This window comes from Sinocyclocheilus grahami, unplaced genomic scaffold (assembly GCF_001515645.1).
Source record: "Sinocyclocheilus grahami isolate Dianchi unplaced genomic scaffold, SAMN03320097.WGS_v1.1 scaffold485.1, whole genome shotgun sequence".
Classification (NCBI taxonomy): Eukaryota; Metazoa; Chordata; class Actinopteri; order Cypriniformes; family Cyprinidae; genus Sinocyclocheilus; species Sinocyclocheilus grahami.
Window position 1 is genome coordinate 432,367 of NW_015505664.1, and position 16,731 is coordinate 449,097.

General features: G+C 36.4%; 1 protein-coding gene across 1 annotated transcript in view; it reads left to right on the forward strand.

Annotated features, from left to right (window-relative positions):
- The first annotated feature begins 1,709 nt into the window (after nucleotides 1-1,709).
- The window catches only part of LOC107553903 (E3 ubiquitin-protein ligase Itchy-like), a 17,821-nt gene continuing 2,799 nt past the window's right edge, over nucleotides 1,710-16,731 (forward strand). Inside the window, exons 1-20 of the mRNA XM_016236252.1 lie at nucleotides 1,710-1,889; nucleotides 2,058-2,114; nucleotides 2,262-2,403; nucleotides 5,111-5,174; nucleotides 5,403-5,463; nucleotides 6,064-6,195; nucleotides 6,323-6,377; nucleotides 7,396-7,559; nucleotides 10,547-10,721; nucleotides 10,870-10,965; nucleotides 11,912-12,086; nucleotides 13,577-13,646; nucleotides 13,748-13,832; nucleotides 14,334-14,462; nucleotides 14,652-14,724; nucleotides 15,459-15,530; nucleotides 15,616-15,704; nucleotides 15,795-15,954; nucleotides 16,038-16,171; nucleotides 16,277-16,417. Coding sequence (XP_016091738.1) covers nucleotides 1,841-1,889; nucleotides 2,058-2,114; nucleotides 2,262-2,403; nucleotides 5,111-5,174; nucleotides 5,403-5,463; nucleotides 6,064-6,195; nucleotides 6,323-6,377; nucleotides 7,396-7,559; nucleotides 10,547-10,721; nucleotides 10,870-10,965; nucleotides 11,912-12,086; nucleotides 13,577-13,646; nucleotides 13,748-13,832; nucleotides 14,334-14,462; nucleotides 14,652-14,724; nucleotides 15,459-15,530; nucleotides 15,616-15,704; nucleotides 15,795-15,954; nucleotides 16,038-16,171; nucleotides 16,277-16,417 — 2,123 coding nt within the window. The 5' untranslated portion in view covers nucleotides 1,710-1,840. The remainder of the gene's footprint in view (nucleotides 1,890-2,057; nucleotides 2,115-2,261; nucleotides 2,404-5,110; nucleotides 5,175-5,402; nucleotides 5,464-6,063; nucleotides 6,196-6,322; nucleotides 6,378-7,395; nucleotides 7,560-10,546; nucleotides 10,722-10,869; nucleotides 10,966-11,911; nucleotides 12,087-13,576; nucleotides 13,647-13,747; nucleotides 13,833-14,333; nucleotides 14,463-14,651; nucleotides 14,725-15,458; nucleotides 15,531-15,615; nucleotides 15,705-15,794; nucleotides 15,955-16,037; nucleotides 16,172-16,276; nucleotides 16,418-16,731) is intronic.

The following is a 16,731-nucleotide window of genomic DNA, read 5'->3' on the forward strand; positions in this document are numbered from 1 at the left end:
AACAACATCTATGAGAGTAAAAAAACAAAAAAGCCTGCTCGCCTAAGGTTATGGTTGATTGCTCTTCGGCTGGATATCGACACACCCATTAACGTAAACTATGCCAGAGCGCGTAGCTGCGTACACACCTCCGGTGCGCGCGCCCAAAGCAGTTGGACATAGTGCTGTATTAGAGGTAAAATATGATATAAATACTGTTTGGTTTCTGGCACAAACTGATCGTTTCGTGTCTTAGGACATCAATGTGTCGTCACGAGCCGCAGGGTTTAATTTGGATTTGTCTGTGCATGTTTTTTTTACTCTCATAGATTTTGTTACCATTGCCATGCATTATACAACTGACAGACTGCAACGGTTAAAGTTAAAAATCATCAAATGTGTTCTACTGAAGACACAAAGTCACCTACATCTTGGATGCCCTGGGGCTAAGCAGATAAACATCAAATTTTACATTTTTGGGTGAACTATCCCTTTAAGCCAGAAAAAACTAAAGATGGTTTATTGATAAACCCTGAAGCTCTGCTGCTGGTGTCTCCAGGGAGCTGATGGATGGATGTTAATCAGGCATCTTGAAAGAGTTTAGACCTTTTAACAGAATATTTCTCACAACAAACTGACTTATTTTCAAGTCATTCTGAATGAGAATTGAATGTAGTCTTCAAGTTGTACAGTATTGATGACTGTTATAGTGCTTTTACGTTCTTATTGGAGTACCCAACTCTCTTTGTGGGAAAGAACAAATAGGGCACTAAGGTGAAGTTTTGTTGAAATTGTGAGAAGAATTTATTTTCGTATCACTGAGATATTATTATAGTTTTTGTAAAAATGTTTAATCAGTTTTTATTTAATTTATTGTCCCTTTTCATTTTAATTTTAGTTTAAATATTAGTAATTTCGTCATGTTTTTGTGATTTATTTATATAGTTTATATACATTTTTCTTTCAGTTTTAGTGCATCACCTTAAAAAGCACGTTCTAACTGCTTTTGTATAGTTTTAATAATCAGTTTATTTGTAAGGAATACACTACAGTGATTTTCACATTTGATTACTATTTGTTTTTCTTATTTGAATGCTTCTGTTTAGATGTAAGATGAAAAAAGCAATGCATTATTTAATTTGTTTCTTTCTAATATTATATTTGTTCTACTGTTTATTTGCATCGTTGTTCTAATTTTTAATAAAAAAGGGGGGGAAATAGCTATATTTATTGTGATTATTAATATAGTAATTATTAATAAGAAAAGAAGTGGAGGAAAAGATGCAACGTTGCTCGGTGATTTTACTTTGGAACCTTCAGAAAACTTTAACTCAATTTTTTATTTTTTTATTTACTTTGCTGAATCGACTTCAAACGGGTGTAACAACGTAATTGTTTGGTTGATTCCAACAAATCATGCATCATTTTGAAGGTTTTTCTCATTTTGCCAGCAAAGGTCACATATAGGTCACATATAGTATATTTGTAGTTATGGAAAATATCAGCAGAGCAAGTACAAATCCTATTGTTTGTTGATGAAATGCCTGACTTGAAGAAGTAAAATGATTTACAACCAGCATTTCTTGTTGACATTTACAGTCTGTCCCAATCATAATTGATTATAAGCTCTGTTTGTTCTCTTTGGTTCATCAGTGGAATGCCATTGGGCTCTGTGTGTGTGTTTATCAGCACTTTCTCTCAGTAGACAGACTGATTCCTGTAGTGACTGAGAGCCCTGGAAGTCTCTTAGAATTACATCATCTGTAATCTACCAAGGATTACTCGAGACTTCTGTTGTGAGATTAGCTGTTACAGACGGAATGAGGATGTGCTTCTCACACCAGCACTGATCTGGGATCAGATGTGTCGATATGCATTGCATTTGGTGACAGATCAGCCAGTAAAAGCATGTAAGACAGTGGGTTTTGTTGGCTTAGTTAACATGACATTATATCCTTTTTTGCTCGTGAATGTTCCACCTTTTTCCACTATTTACTTCTATCTCAGCTCATGAGTTTTTGTGATGATGAGATTTAACAGAATTAATATTGATCTATATGCTTATTTGTGTGTTTTAGATTTGATCCACAACTGTTTTAATGGCTGCACAATGAAGGCCCAACTTCAGATAACAGGTGAGCTGATAATCTCTATTTTATGTTTTTGCATGTGTTGACTATTTTTGTTTGCACTCGTTGCAATGTAGCCCCAAGATTTTGTTGTCATGTCAACAGATTAATACTTTTAATAGATCTGTGATTATAGTTGTCGTCTTTTATCAGTTCTGTCCGCTAAGCTGCGGGACAATAAGAAGAATTGGTTTGGGCCCAGTCCTTATGTTGAGGTGTGTGTGGACGGCCAGTCGAAGAAGACGGAGAAATGCACCAACACTCACAGTCCCAAATGGAAACAGTCTCTCACTGTGTAAGAATGAAACACGTACTGAAATAAGTTACAGAACAGATCCAGGATCAATATTTGTTATAATTATATTCTCTCTCTCTAGACTAGAAATTAATGTTATTCTGATAAATACTATATTAAAATGTAATGATTTTTTTGCCGTTATTCATTTACTTTTATAGTATTTATTAATACTTTGAATGAGATTATGTTTTGATATTTCATGTTAAGTTTTAATAAGTTTTGATAACTTTGTTTTGTATTTTGTCATTTATAAGATTTTTTAAATATTTATTTTAAACTTTTATTTCAGTTTTAGTAATTTTAGTATTCAACTTAAATTTAAAGCAATATTTCAGATTTTTTAATTGATATTTATTTGGGATGCTCCGATCAGGAATTTTGCAGCCAATACTGAGTACCGATTTCTTGTCATGGTGATCGACCAATGCCGATTCTGATACTTCAAGCTTTATATAGACGGTTTGATCGGGCGCAATGCGCCTGGCCCGAAGTTAACTTCCGGTCTGTGTTTGTTTATCAGTCTGGCTCCAGCTACAAACGCAGTTAAAGTTAAGGTGATAAGTAGACTGAAGTTGGGCTCAGGTGGTTGTGCTGTGGGATGTGTTTCCCATACATTTATTTATTTGTGGCGCTTGCCACAATATCAAAACTGACCGATTTTCCAAAAGGCTTCTTGAATAAACATGAGCACGTTAGGCTACACGTTTAAAAATCAAAACGAGGCGCTGGTGTTTTTATATCACTGTATTTCTGAAGGAAGACTATCTTTAGAAAATTTTCGATGCAATTTTCATTTAATCTTGCATGTTATATGCCTGATAAATGCCTGCTTTGAGTACAGCTGTTACCGGGGAAACCTCTGTTTCTCCTGCTTTAAAGCACCTCCTGCTGGCAGAGAATGAATTTGCATTTTCAGTAAGTCCGTCTGATTTATGCAGCAAACATATTTTGCTTTTCCTATATCTATGGGTGCCGGGGATAATCCGCGGGTCGAGTAATAAAAAATGCATTCTGATTATTTGCGGGTGGATAAAATAAATCAAAAAATTATGCAAATATTAATTACATTTTTTTTTAAATACATTTTTTTCATGAGGCAGACGATTTCGTGTGTCTGTGTGTGTGTGTGTGTGTGTGTGTGTGTTCGCCTGATCGGGAAGTTGCAGTGACCGAAACGGTGACATTCCATGTAAAGTTTGAAAGGAGTAAAGCCTGTGTTAATGCTATTGAGTAGGCTAATGTATGGCCAAAGAAGATATTTTGTTTTATAAATAAATGTTCATTTAAAAACAGCCCACGATCAGCGTGTTATGTTACCGTTATCCCTTACGGCTCCGACAAGGATTTATTCCGTCCTCCACGCTGTGATAACTCTCAAAAGACTATTTTAAGAGCCGCTTCAGAAACGTGCCACGGTTGGACGGTATACACAAGCATTAGAGCGGCTGCGATCAGCTCCGGTTCCCGTGGAGCCGTAACGCACCGCAGATGCGTGCAGTGAGGCGCAGATCAGCTCTAACGTCACGGAATCTGCTGTTAAAATTTAACCATTTAATCATGCAAAACATACACGACAAATAGCAAATTTTTAATTGTTTCTCGAAAGGTCATAGCATTTCCACCGGTGTGGCGCCAAATCATTTATGTCCCCATGCATCATGTACGTCGTCACACGTTGACGTCATCAAATTGCGATCGGTTCGTGAGATCGGCCAAGTGTAGTGAGTCCCGATCGAGTCATAAAATGTGATTATCGGCCAATACCGATCTCTGGTCGATCGATCGGAGCATCCCTAATATTTAGGTTTTATTTAAATGGTTTTCTTGTGTTTTTATAATAATTATTTTTAATTTATATTTATTTTAGTTTTAATAATTTTAGTATTTCAACTAGTGGTCGACCGATAATGGTTTTTTGACAGCCAATGCCGATATCTTAGAGAGCAGGGTGGCCGATATTAAGCCATAAAATTTTTTTTTTTATTTTCATTATAATTTTTATTTATTTTAATTAATGTTTAAGAAACTTGAAATCATTTGAAAATGAATTATATTAAAAATAAATTTGCTTATAAACATACTTATACTTTAGATGACAACTTCCTATTTCTATAATTCTATTACAGTATTTTTCACAAATAAAGAAATATTTTAAAATATATAAACAAAAAGAAAGTAAACACTGTAACCAACAGGGAACGCGGTAATCTGGGAAGTTTGTGTGCTTTGGGAATCATATTTTTTCAACTAAAGCCAAGGTAACACTCATTTTACATGCAGCACGCAGTAAAAACGACATGAATATGACAAATGCATAAATCAGCATAGTTTGAAATAACGAGTTTAAAGTTGATCAGAAAGCAATGAAGAGGGAGAATGTGAGCACTGTGTGCTCTGGCGCTGCCGTTCTCAGTGCCGTCAAAATAAAAGTCCCGCCTCGAACACATCGGCCAGGCAGAAAAACTTATCGGCCGATGCCGATATTTGAAAAATGCCAAATATCGGCCGATATATCGGCCTTGGCGATATATCGGTCGACCACTAATTTCAACTTAAATGTAAGGCAATATTTCAAATTTTATTTAATTTTTTAAAAAATTATATTTTATTTCAGCTTCAGTTTAATTATGTAAAATTGTCATTTTAATAGTTTTATTTTCGTGTAGCTGTAACAACGCTGCTCTGTTGATCATATTGCTTATAGGATCGTCACCCCTTTCAGCAAGTTAATTTTCCGGGTTTGGAGTCATCAGACACTTAAATCGGACATTTTGCTCAACTTAAATGTAAGGCAATATTTCTAATTTTATTTAATTTAAAAAAAAATTATATTTTATTTCAGCTTCAGTTTAATTATGTAAAATTGTCATTTTAATCGTTTTATTTTCATGTAGCTGTAACAACGCTGCTCTGTTGATCATATTGCTTATAGGATCGTCACCCCTTTCAGCAAGTTAATTTTCCGGGTTTGGAGTCATCAGACACTTAAATCGGACATTTTGCTGGGCATGGCCGCTCTGGAGGTCAGCGAGACCTTAAAAGCCAACAATATGAAGAGTGAGTTTCCATATTCTCCACTTGTGTGAATCTCATTCAGAGTCAGGCCTCTGTAGTGTGTGTTAAGAGCGTTTTGGGTTTTATTGCCTCTTTGTAATGGAGAAAGGCAGGCGAACGGACTCGTAGCACCAAAGAGAGTCTTTTCAGATACTTTACAGATACACTCACAGCTAATGTGAATTATAGAACTGCAGATTGAGTGAATGCAATCTTAAGTGTCACTGTGAGCTTGTTTACCTCGTGAAGCCAATTTAGCTTTCCAGCTCCGCTTCTATGAATATGCTTTAAAAGCTTACATTTATTTAATCAGCTTTCTATGGCTATTCTTGTGGTAAAACATGCTTGCAAACTGCAGTGATGCCTGATATGTGAGCAAATCATTCTTGCGAGTTGGTTCTTTTCAATGAATCTTTTAAATCTATTCATAACTCAGAATGAGTCGTTCATGAAATGTTTTGAAACAAGATGGTTTAAACATTTTTATTCAATATATCCGGGAAATGTCATGGAAATTCTCAGGATGCTGCTTTTACAGGCTGTTAAGATTCATCTTTCAGTTCTGTAAGTAGTGTTATTGTAAAGATTGTGTGTGTGTCTCAGTCAGTGAGGTGGTGCAGACGCTGCAGTTGAGTTCAGACCGAGAGCGTGCGGAGATGGTTGGAGATCTCTCCGTGTGTCTCGATGGACTGCAGGTGGATCCCGAGACATTTGCTTCTGAGGAACAAAAGCACAGTTGAGACCTTCTTTATCCCTACAAAACACACTCGGCTTGTTTTCAACGGCAGTTAATAGATTTAGATTCTTTGCTGTTTAAAATAAATATTTCCCACACGTGACATTGTGTATTGTTTCTCTTCAGTCACAGATGCTGTTGTAAATGGAGAATCCAAACTGAACGGGGATGTAGCAGGAAGGTAAAATAAAAATTGCTATGCTATTTCTGAGGGAATATTACCATAATATGTGTAGAAAGAGCTTGAATCTTTCTTCTTTACTTTTGTTTGTGTTCTTAGTGAAATTAGTTCTCCAGGGAAATATGTTGACTGCCTACTCTGACGTTTTATAGATCATAATGCATAGTTTATTGATACATAAAAGCTAAAAAACATTCCTTTTTATTTTATCTGCTCTTATATATTCTCATTATTTTTATTTAAAAAGACGATGCATAAAAGTTATGGCCAGATTATTAAATGTTAGCAGTTGAATTGTGGAGACATAAAACAAGAATGTTGTAGATTTTTTATTTTTTTAAATATTTCTATTTAGATTGAATTTATTTTTATTTAAGTTTTAATTTCGGTAATTTTATGTCAGCTGCTGTTATTGAATATTAGTTGTTAGCATTTGAATTTCTGTTTAACTAATTTATTTTATTTCAGTTTAATTCAGTTGTAATAAAACGCATTACAAATTATGGCCAGATTATTGAATGTTAGCAGATTAATTGTGGAATATAAAACTTCCATGTCATGCACATAAAACAGCAATGTTGTAGATGTTAAAAATTACATATTTTTTAAAAACTTTTTTTTTTTTTTGTATCTTAAATTTTTTTTTTCATTTCAGTTTAATGCAGTTTCAAAATAAAAGGTAGAAAAAATGATGGCCAGATTACTGAATATTAATAGCTGAATTATGGAATATAAAAATGCATTGTCATGCACAAATAGCAGGAATGTTTTTGTAAAATTATTTATTTAGCTATAATTCATTCTTATTTAAATTTACTTAATTTTAATCGGATGCATACAAATTATGGCCAGATTTTTGAATGTTAGCAGTTCAATTATGGAATATAAAGCTTATATGTCATCATGCACAGAAAACATACATTTTCTTGATGTTAAAAAATCTGTATATTTTTAGCTATTGTCTAAGTTGAAAATCACCAGTCACCTGGACGTTTGTGTCTGTTTGCTGTTGGTCTAGTCGAGATTCTTCCCCATCCAGTGACATCGCTGATGAAGCGCCGCTGCCCAACGCTCATGCAGTGGAAAATACGGGGTCTGTCTCTCCATCCGCAGGGGCTCTGAGGCCACCTCGACCCCAGCGGCCGCCACCCGCCTCACCGCATAAACCTATGTCCTCCACAGGTAGGAACATTACCAGAGGACTCTCATCCTGCATTTTCATAGCATTTGAGTTTGGATTTAAGGCTTCTTTGGCTGCATTTACACTGCAAGTCTTAACGCACAGATCTGATCTTTTGACCATATCCAATTATTTGGTCCGCCTGTTTACAGTAGGGGTTTACTTCTCCATGCGATACGAGAATCGATATCTGGCACCAAATATCGATATTTTACTACAATATATTACTACAATAAGGCACACTATATACATTTCCCTGCTCCCAGCATCTAAAAAATGCATGGAAATTGCGGCCGCGCCATTTCCACCTCCTTTCCTAAGCGCTCTGAGCAACCATGAACCGTGCTCTCTATGAAGATGGGGAAGCACGAGGAACCGAAGGATAAAGGATTTCCAGCCACTGTATTAGCTCTACTGCTATATATATGTTTATGGAGATGAGAACTAAAAAAACTGCCCCGGAACAGCTATCAGCGTGGACTGTAGGCATCGATCACGTTATTATTGCAGAGCGCATATCGAGTCTGTGAGTAGCCTAACCTCTCCGCTCGGATCGCAGGTGGATTTCCCTCACTATTTGAGTGAGAGAGAGTGTCCCCGGTCGTCCAGTTTTATGTCAACAATACTGGATGCTCTCCCTCTCTCCCAGGTATTGCAAGTGCGCGTTACGTTGGCAGTGGGCACCGAACGGCAGAAATATAAATCTGCACCTATGGCATGGACGATGAAACAACCTCGTCAGAGCCGTAATGCGGCACAGAAGTCGGGAAGTCGTGGCCTAATGGTTAGAGAGTCGGACTCATAACCCAAAGGTTGTGGGTTCGAGTCTCGTACCGGCAAGGATTGTAGGTGGGGGGAGTGAATGTACAGCACTCTTTCCCACCTTCAATACCACGACTGAGGTGCCCTTGAGCAAGGCACCAAAGCCCCCAAACCCCGGGCCCCGCAGCAAAAAAATGGCTGCCCACTGCTCCGTGTGTGTGTTCACGGTTTGTGTGTGTTCACTGCTGTGTGTGTGCACTTTGGATGGGTAAATGCAGAGCACTAATTCCGAGTATGGGTCACCATACTTGGCCACATGTCACGTCACTTTCACTTTCAGAAGTGTGTAGTGTGTTTGCTTGCCGCGTGTCTACATTTGAAATAACGAACCCGAGCGCGCAAAAGACGCGATGTGAATGGCTTTTTTCCCCCCTGCATGTCGTGTGTGGGGCTCCGTTTTTATGATGAGCGGAGAGGAAAGGTTGAGAAAGCACTCCAGGTAAATTTTGAAATGTACAAGGTTTATATATAGGCTATATATAAAGTTGATAAGCAGTTAAATGTGTTGGTTTACAGAAAAGTGTAAGCTTTTAATAAGTCCAAGAATAAAATGATTAATTTCCTTAGCATGTTACATTTGATCTACAGAACTTTTGTGTTGTTTTCTAACAGTTTGGACTTGAATAAAGAGAGAAAACTTGCACTTAACCTTTTCACAGGCATTTTGTTTTCATAGTTATAGTGATGTATCATTATAGAATTGTCTAGCAATATATTGATTATCGCAGAATCACTGTATCATGATATTATCGTATCGTGAGCCATGTATCGTAATTCGTATCGTGAGGTACCCTGCGATTCCCACCCCTAGTTTACAGTAGGGCATGGACGATGAAACAACCTCGTCAGAGCCGTAATGCGGCACAGAAGTCGGGAAGTCGTGGCCTAATGGTTAGAGAGTCGGACTCATAACCCAAAGGTTGTGGGTTCGAGTCTCGTACCGGCAAGGATTGTAGGTGGGGGGAGTGAATGTACAGCACTCTTTCCCACCTTCAATACCACGACTGAGGTGCCCTTGAGCAAGGCACCAAACCCCGGGCCCCGCAGCAAAAAAATGGCTGCCCACTGCTCCGTGTTGATCAACTTTTGTGTTGTATCGTAATTAGTATCGTGAGGTACCCTGCGATTCCCACCCCTAGTTTACAGTAGGGCTGCAAATAAAAATTTTAATTTCCAATATTCATAGAATTAAAAAATATATATAAAAATCCACATTCGAATGCAAAAACGTTGCATTCAAATGTTAGGTGCGTGTCAAACAGCCTTATCAGTGGCGCATGAAATGCGATGACGATGTATATGTCATTGCTTTTTAATGTTTTTGTCAGCCTATCCAGTTGAACCCACTAGATGCGGCGATGCTGTGTTGTTCATTCAAAATACTGTGGAAAAAGAGAACATCATTGCGGAGAAGATGTTGTTTACGTCAAAAGCGAAACCAAGCCGTTCACACAGAACGCATATTTTGCACATTTTCTAGAGGGACATCTATCAGCGTTGCACTCGTGTCTCGCACAAGAGAGCCGTATGTTTAGAAAGCATGTAAAATGTCAAATTAAAGTAAGTTCAACTTTTAAAAAAGCATGTCCTTAGACTTCATGGCGGGATTTTTTTCTCATCCCACTGCATCTCATGCTTTTAAATGAAAAAAGTACTCTGTGATAGGCTTTTGTCCCTTTTTATTAAACTATGCATACATGATGCTGTTTTGTTTATAACTGTTTAAGCAACTTAATTATATTTGGCTTATAAACATTGTGCACTTTTTCACAGATAGTCATGTTATTTAATTGCTTTAATAAGTGTGCATTAGTAATATTTGGTATTAGTAATATTAGTAATATTAATACTTCCTTCTCAATATGAGCGCATACAGCAAGCCGGCATTAAAACGCTATCTTTATGGGCAAACGTGCCGCCCTCGCATTGGGGGTTCTGCAGGGAATTGGATATGTATGTTTACACGTAGTTCGGATGTCCAGATATCGGATATTGAAATCCACATTTAAAAGTGGCCCAGATCCGATGCAAAAAAATCGAATCTCGTGTTGATTTTTGTGTTTACACGTGCAACCAATTCCGATCTGTGTCAGATATTGCAAGGCAAGGCATTTTGTGCCAGTGTAAATGCAGCCTTTAAGGCAAAGTTGCCTGCATTTTTTTTTAGCGTCCTCTGCTGGCTCGACTCCCACTCACGGCAGCAGCGCAGAAACATCTCCACGGGTGTGTGTGAACGGAGAAACAGAGAGTCAGGGGCCAGGTTCAGGGTCAAACCAGGCCCCGAGGGCCAGTCCAACGCCACCCAGAGCTTCACTGATCAGTAACGGCCCTCTTCCTCCTGGGTACGTCATACAATCAATGCAATCAAAAACATCTTGATGCTGCTAAATGTCAGGATGATTGAGTGAAAATGACAACACTATTTAATAGCAAGCCTGTATGGATTTAGTCTGATATCTTTTCTTTTTGTTTCTTGGTTAATATGTGTAGCTGGGAGCAGAGAGTGGATCAGAACGGCCACGTTTACTACGTGGATCACATTGAGAAAAGAACCACATGGGAAAGACCAGAACCACTACCAGCAGGGTAACCATGGGTCTTCTTTAGAGATCACCTTATAGTTTTACAGATTCATCAGTTTGCTGCTTATATATGTTTTAATTGTGTATTGAATACAAAGAGTGAAAAGTATGTACTAATTAAATTACCTGAATAAATGCTCTTATGTAAAACATAAGATGTCAGGAAACGCTCACTGCTTTGTCACTTTACCTACTGACGTTAAACAAGCTCCCAGCCATTCGTTTTAAAACAGCGTCTGTTGATATAGCATTTATTAAGAGGACTTTTGATTCATATATTTAAAGCCTGTTTAGTTTTTGTACTTTTACTGATGCTTATTTTTAAATGCCATGTTTTTGTTTTTATTCTTTTTTTTTTTTTAAGGTTTATGTTTTCTGACCTGTGACCTTTTAGCTGAATTTTATGTATGAAAGTAACAATAAAATAATTATTTGTTTAAAATAATAATAATGATAACAATTATTGTTGTTGTTGTTTTGCTATCAGCAATCATCATCAAAAATGATCATTGTTAATTTTGAATTAATATGAAATAATAATATTAATAAGAATAACAATGACACATTTTTATATAATGACACATTAGTATTATTATTATTAAGTGTTTTTTTTTTATTCTCCGACATGTGACCACTGACCTTTTAGTTAAAATTGGTATGAAAAATAAATGCTGAACAGTTATAATTATACTGAAATGTTTATAATAATCATAATTGTTATTGTTGTTGTTGTCATCAATTATCTTCAATAAAGATTGTTCATTTTTAAATACTACTACTACTAATAATTACAATAATAAGTGTTATTATTATGATGATGATGATGGTTATTATTATTGTTATTTAAAAAGGTATTGTAAATGTAAAAATTGCGGGTGAATAAAACCCAAGGTCAGAATGTGTCCTTGATGAGCAGTTGTTTGGAGAATCTTGTGTGTGTTTTGTGGTAGCTGGGAGCGTCGCTTGGACCCGATGGGCCGTGTGTACTACGTGGATCATATAAACAGAACCACCACATGGCAGAGACCCACAGTCGAGTCGGTCCGGAACTACGAGGAGTGGCAGAACCAGCGCAGTCAGCTGCAGGGAGCCATGCAGCGCTTCAACCAGAGATTCATCTACGGAGTGAGTGAATTCATCAGGCCTGTCACGATAACAAGAGATTTTTCCCTGACCTTTTCTCTGTAAACACTATTGCTGAAAAACACACTACGCAGTCAGATGTCCGTATGCACAAAGACACAGATCCCTAAACAAGGCCATATCTGCAGATGAAACTTTGTTTGTAGAAGCATTTTTTAAATTTGAACTAGCACCTCGTGACTACACCACGTTATGTACGAGAAGCTGCAAAAGACACAGGCGCAAGTGGAATGTAAAAAACACGGTGACTTTAATTTTTAAGAAAATATAATGGGGGATATATTGCGTCACCAAACATTATTGAGGTCATGTTAGGGCTGGGCGATATAGCTAAAAAATTATATAATGTTTCATATCGTTCGGTATCGATAATTAATTAAATTTTTTATAACCTTTTTTAAAACAAAGAGAAATAGAAAAAAACATTTAAATTTAACCACTGTATTTTTAAATTAACCCAGTTTATTGAGACAAACAACTAATATTTTTTGTTTTAACAGTCAAACACAAAATAAAAATTAAACGAATATCTAATTTCTAATGTTTTATATGCAGATTAAATAGGTCTGAAGGAAACTTTTGGCTTGTCTCCCGAGGCCACAGGAGGGCGCCATGAGCAAAATAATGCAGCACATTTAAATTGCCAACGCAAGTGAAATAACTGTCTATAAAAAGAAAAACGTGCATTACGTCTAAATTAACGTAAATTGCTTAAACAATTATGAACAAAACAGCATCATGTATTTATGCATTGCTTAATACAAAGAGCCGAATCGTTCCATCATGCAGATTGCCTTTAAAAACATAAGAGACGCAGTGAAAACTTTGTGAAAACAAAGTTTTAACTTTGCATGGCTACATCTCTTGTGTGAGACGTGAGAGCAGCAGTCATATTTGTCCGTCTAGAAAATGCACTGAATATGCGTTCAGTGTGAATGGCTTGGTTTCGTTTTTAACCTAATCAAGATCTTCTCCGCATTGAGCTTCTATATTTCTCTAATATTTTGAATGCATAACACAGCAGCGGCACGTCACGTGGGCGTTGCACCGCATCTCGTGCGCCACTGATGACGCTCCCTGACCCACTCCTAACATTCAAATGCAAATGTTTCGACTAATTCGACTCGATTTTATTCACAATCTCCTCATCACAGGCAGGCACAGCACTCAATTCAGCACGTGTTCGTGTTTGTGTGTGCTGTCTGCGTCACTCCGAGCACGTGCCTATATCGTGCGCTATATCGAACATTTGTTATATCATTATCTAAGAAGGTGTACCGCCGATAAATATCGATACCGTTTTATCGCCTAGGCATATACTAGGCATGTACATATATTGCATAATAAGTCGATATATTGATTATTGCGACAGGCCTACATAAAAGAGAAAGATCAGTCAGCCAGTCAGACTCTTTTCAAGGGATTTTAAATGATTTTTAAATAACCCGAGCTGTCCTTGCTCTTCTCTTCAGCTGCAGGAACAGCTCGCGGCCACAGCTAATAAAGAGTTTGACCCTCTGGGTCCTCTGCCGCCGGGATGGGGTGAGTCACCGCTCTTTCATTTAATGCGGCATACCCTCGTAATAGAGCAGCTCACGCGGTCTTTTCTTGAACCTGTGTGTGTCTGCTGGTTTGGCCCACAGAGAAACGGACAGACAGTAATAGGAGGATGTATTTTGTTCACCATCCTACGAGATCCACACAATGGGAAGACCCTCGAACACAAGGGTGCGATGCAATCACAAACTATCCACTGCCAGTGTTATTGTATTAATTATTTATACACTTTTCTTTTTTTTTTTTATATGCAGCTTTTTAAATATTTTCTTTTTTTTTCTTTTTTACTTTTGTCATTTTTGTTAGGGTTTTTTTTTTTTCATTTCTGTTTTAGTTGTGTATATATATATTTTTTTTATTTAAGTTAAAAAAATTTAATTTTATGCACTTGTTCGGGATATTTTTAAGTTTTCATTTATTTCCATTTAGTATTTTTTAGTTAATTGCCAAAGCAACATTTCTCATTTTTGTTCAGTTTTTCATCTAATATTTATATTTTGTTTTATTTCAGCTTCATTTTAAATAACTAAATATCTTTTAATACTTTTAGTTCGCTATAATAACCCTAAATTGTCTCCTTACTATATGAATATTATTTTTTAATCATGTTAGATTTAACAGAATGAAATGTCATGCAATATTATGTTGAAATGAGCTGTTTTTGTGTGTCAGGCTGTTGAATGAGAAGCCTTTGCCGGAGGGTTGGGAGATGAGGTTCACAGTGGACGGGATTCCCTATTTTGTCGATCACAACAGGCGAACAACGACATACATCGATCCTCGTACAGGAAAATCCTCCCTGTCAGTCCTTTTAATAGCTTGATATATAAAAAGAAGGTCTTTTGTGACATTCTCAGATGCATACATTCAAAATGCCATACGTAAACAGAAATAGAAATACTTCACATAAGTTTACTGCAGCGCTTGTTTTAAATAATATTGTGTATTAATGTTTTACAGTTGTCTGTTTCTGTCTTTTTGAACCTGCAGTGAGAACGGCCCTCAGATCACATACGTACGAGACTTTAAAGCCAAAGTGCACTATTTCCGCTTCTGGTGTCAGGTAGGACCTCACATACAAGTGGCATTAATTAAAAATGCGTTCTTTTTAGTTGCTTTGACACTATTTTCATTCATCTTCAAAACTCAAAATCAAGCTTTTGTTAAAAAAACTGGCTGTTGTTCTTTCATTACGCTTGTAAATGATTACATTTTTACAGAGTCATTGTTTAAATCTTCATTGTTTGAAGTTTTATTCAGCAAAACAGAACAGAATAAATCTAGTTATTTTAACGGCTGTTAATTAACTTTTTTTTTTCATGTTTAAAATTTTTATTTTTTTAAATTCATGTATTATATATAATTAATAATCATGATGATTAGGGATGCACCAATATAGCGGCCACCATATCGGTATCGGCCGATAAATGTTTATTTTTTCTGTTATCGGTATCGGCCTGATAAGAAATTTTGGCCGATATCTTAAAGCCGATAAATAATGCATTATTTCCTTCTAACAACAATGGTTTGATAATTAATATACAATCATTAATGTTAGTATAATTAATCATTTATGATAAATGACACAACATTAATTATGCAAAATGGTTTTTAGGTGCGATAAAAGTGATTTTGTTTTGACAGTATGCTTAAGCATTTGAAGAAACAAATGCATTTATTTGAGCTGTGCTTAGAGATGAGTAACGTAAAAGGCTTATGAAAATAGTACCAAAGCAAACAAAAAAGATTTTGCATGTGTGATTTATTTTGTAATAAAATCCGTTTTTAATTCCAAAGCAACTAGCAATGCCTCAGCACATTAAGATCCACGTCAGCCGCAAAACACTGTTCGAGGACTCGTTTCAGCAGGTACATTTGACAAGTTAATTCTGCTTTATTTGTGTAGTTGTGGCATGCAGACAGAAGTGAAATGCTTGTGAATTGATTTGTTTAGATTATGAGTTGCCATCCGCAAGATCTGAGACGGAGACTGTGGGTTATTTTCCCAGGGGAGGAGGGACTTGACTATGGAGGCGTGGCCAGGTATATTGCATCATTTACAGGAAGTGATGAGTTTAGTTGCTATATGCACGCACACACACAGTATAAAATAATGTTGTGTTTCTGTCATAGGGAATGGTTCTTCCTGCTGTCTCACGAGGTCTTGAACCCCATGTACTGTCTGTTCGAGTACGCCGGCAAAGACAACTACTGCCTGCAGATTAACCCCGCCTCCTTCATCAACCCTGACCACCTCAAATACTTCAAGTTCATTGGCCGGTTCATCGCTATGGTACGACAGACCTGGACAGTGGAGACACGCTAAAGGATCTTGGTTTGAAATGCATTGAGCTCTTTCTGTTCTCTCTCACACAGGCTCTGTTTCATGGGAAGTTCATAGACACGGGCTTCTCTTTGCCTTTTTATAAGCGCATCCTGAACAAACCTCTGGCTCTGAAAGACCTGGAGTCCATCGACCCGGAGTTTTACAACTCGCTCATCTGGATCAAGTGAGAATGAGTTACAGAGATAATAAAAGTCTGATAATTAGGGATATGAATTACTAGGAAATTAAGAATCCTTATTGGTCCTAACTATGAAACGTTTTTCCATAGGGATAATAATATAGAGGAATGTGGCTTGGAGATGTATTTCTCGGTGGACAAGGAGATTTTGGGAGAAGTCACCACACATGAACTCAAACCTGATGGAGGAAACATTCAGGTGACAGAGGACAATAAAGAGGAGTATATCAGGTAAACAAATCTCACTTATACAGCACAGATAAATTACAGACAATGTTTTTCATTTCAAATAACATTTAGAATTAGTATTTCTATAATTATATATTAAATATTTAAAAAATATGAATATGTATTATACACATTTTTAATGATAAATTAGTTATAAATATTATACATAATAAATATTTATATTATATTATAATAATTTAAAATATTTTGTAGATTTACAAAGTTAGCTGCTTTTTATATTTATATATATATATATATATATATATATATATATATTTACTTTTATTATATATAATAATGACATAATATATAATTAT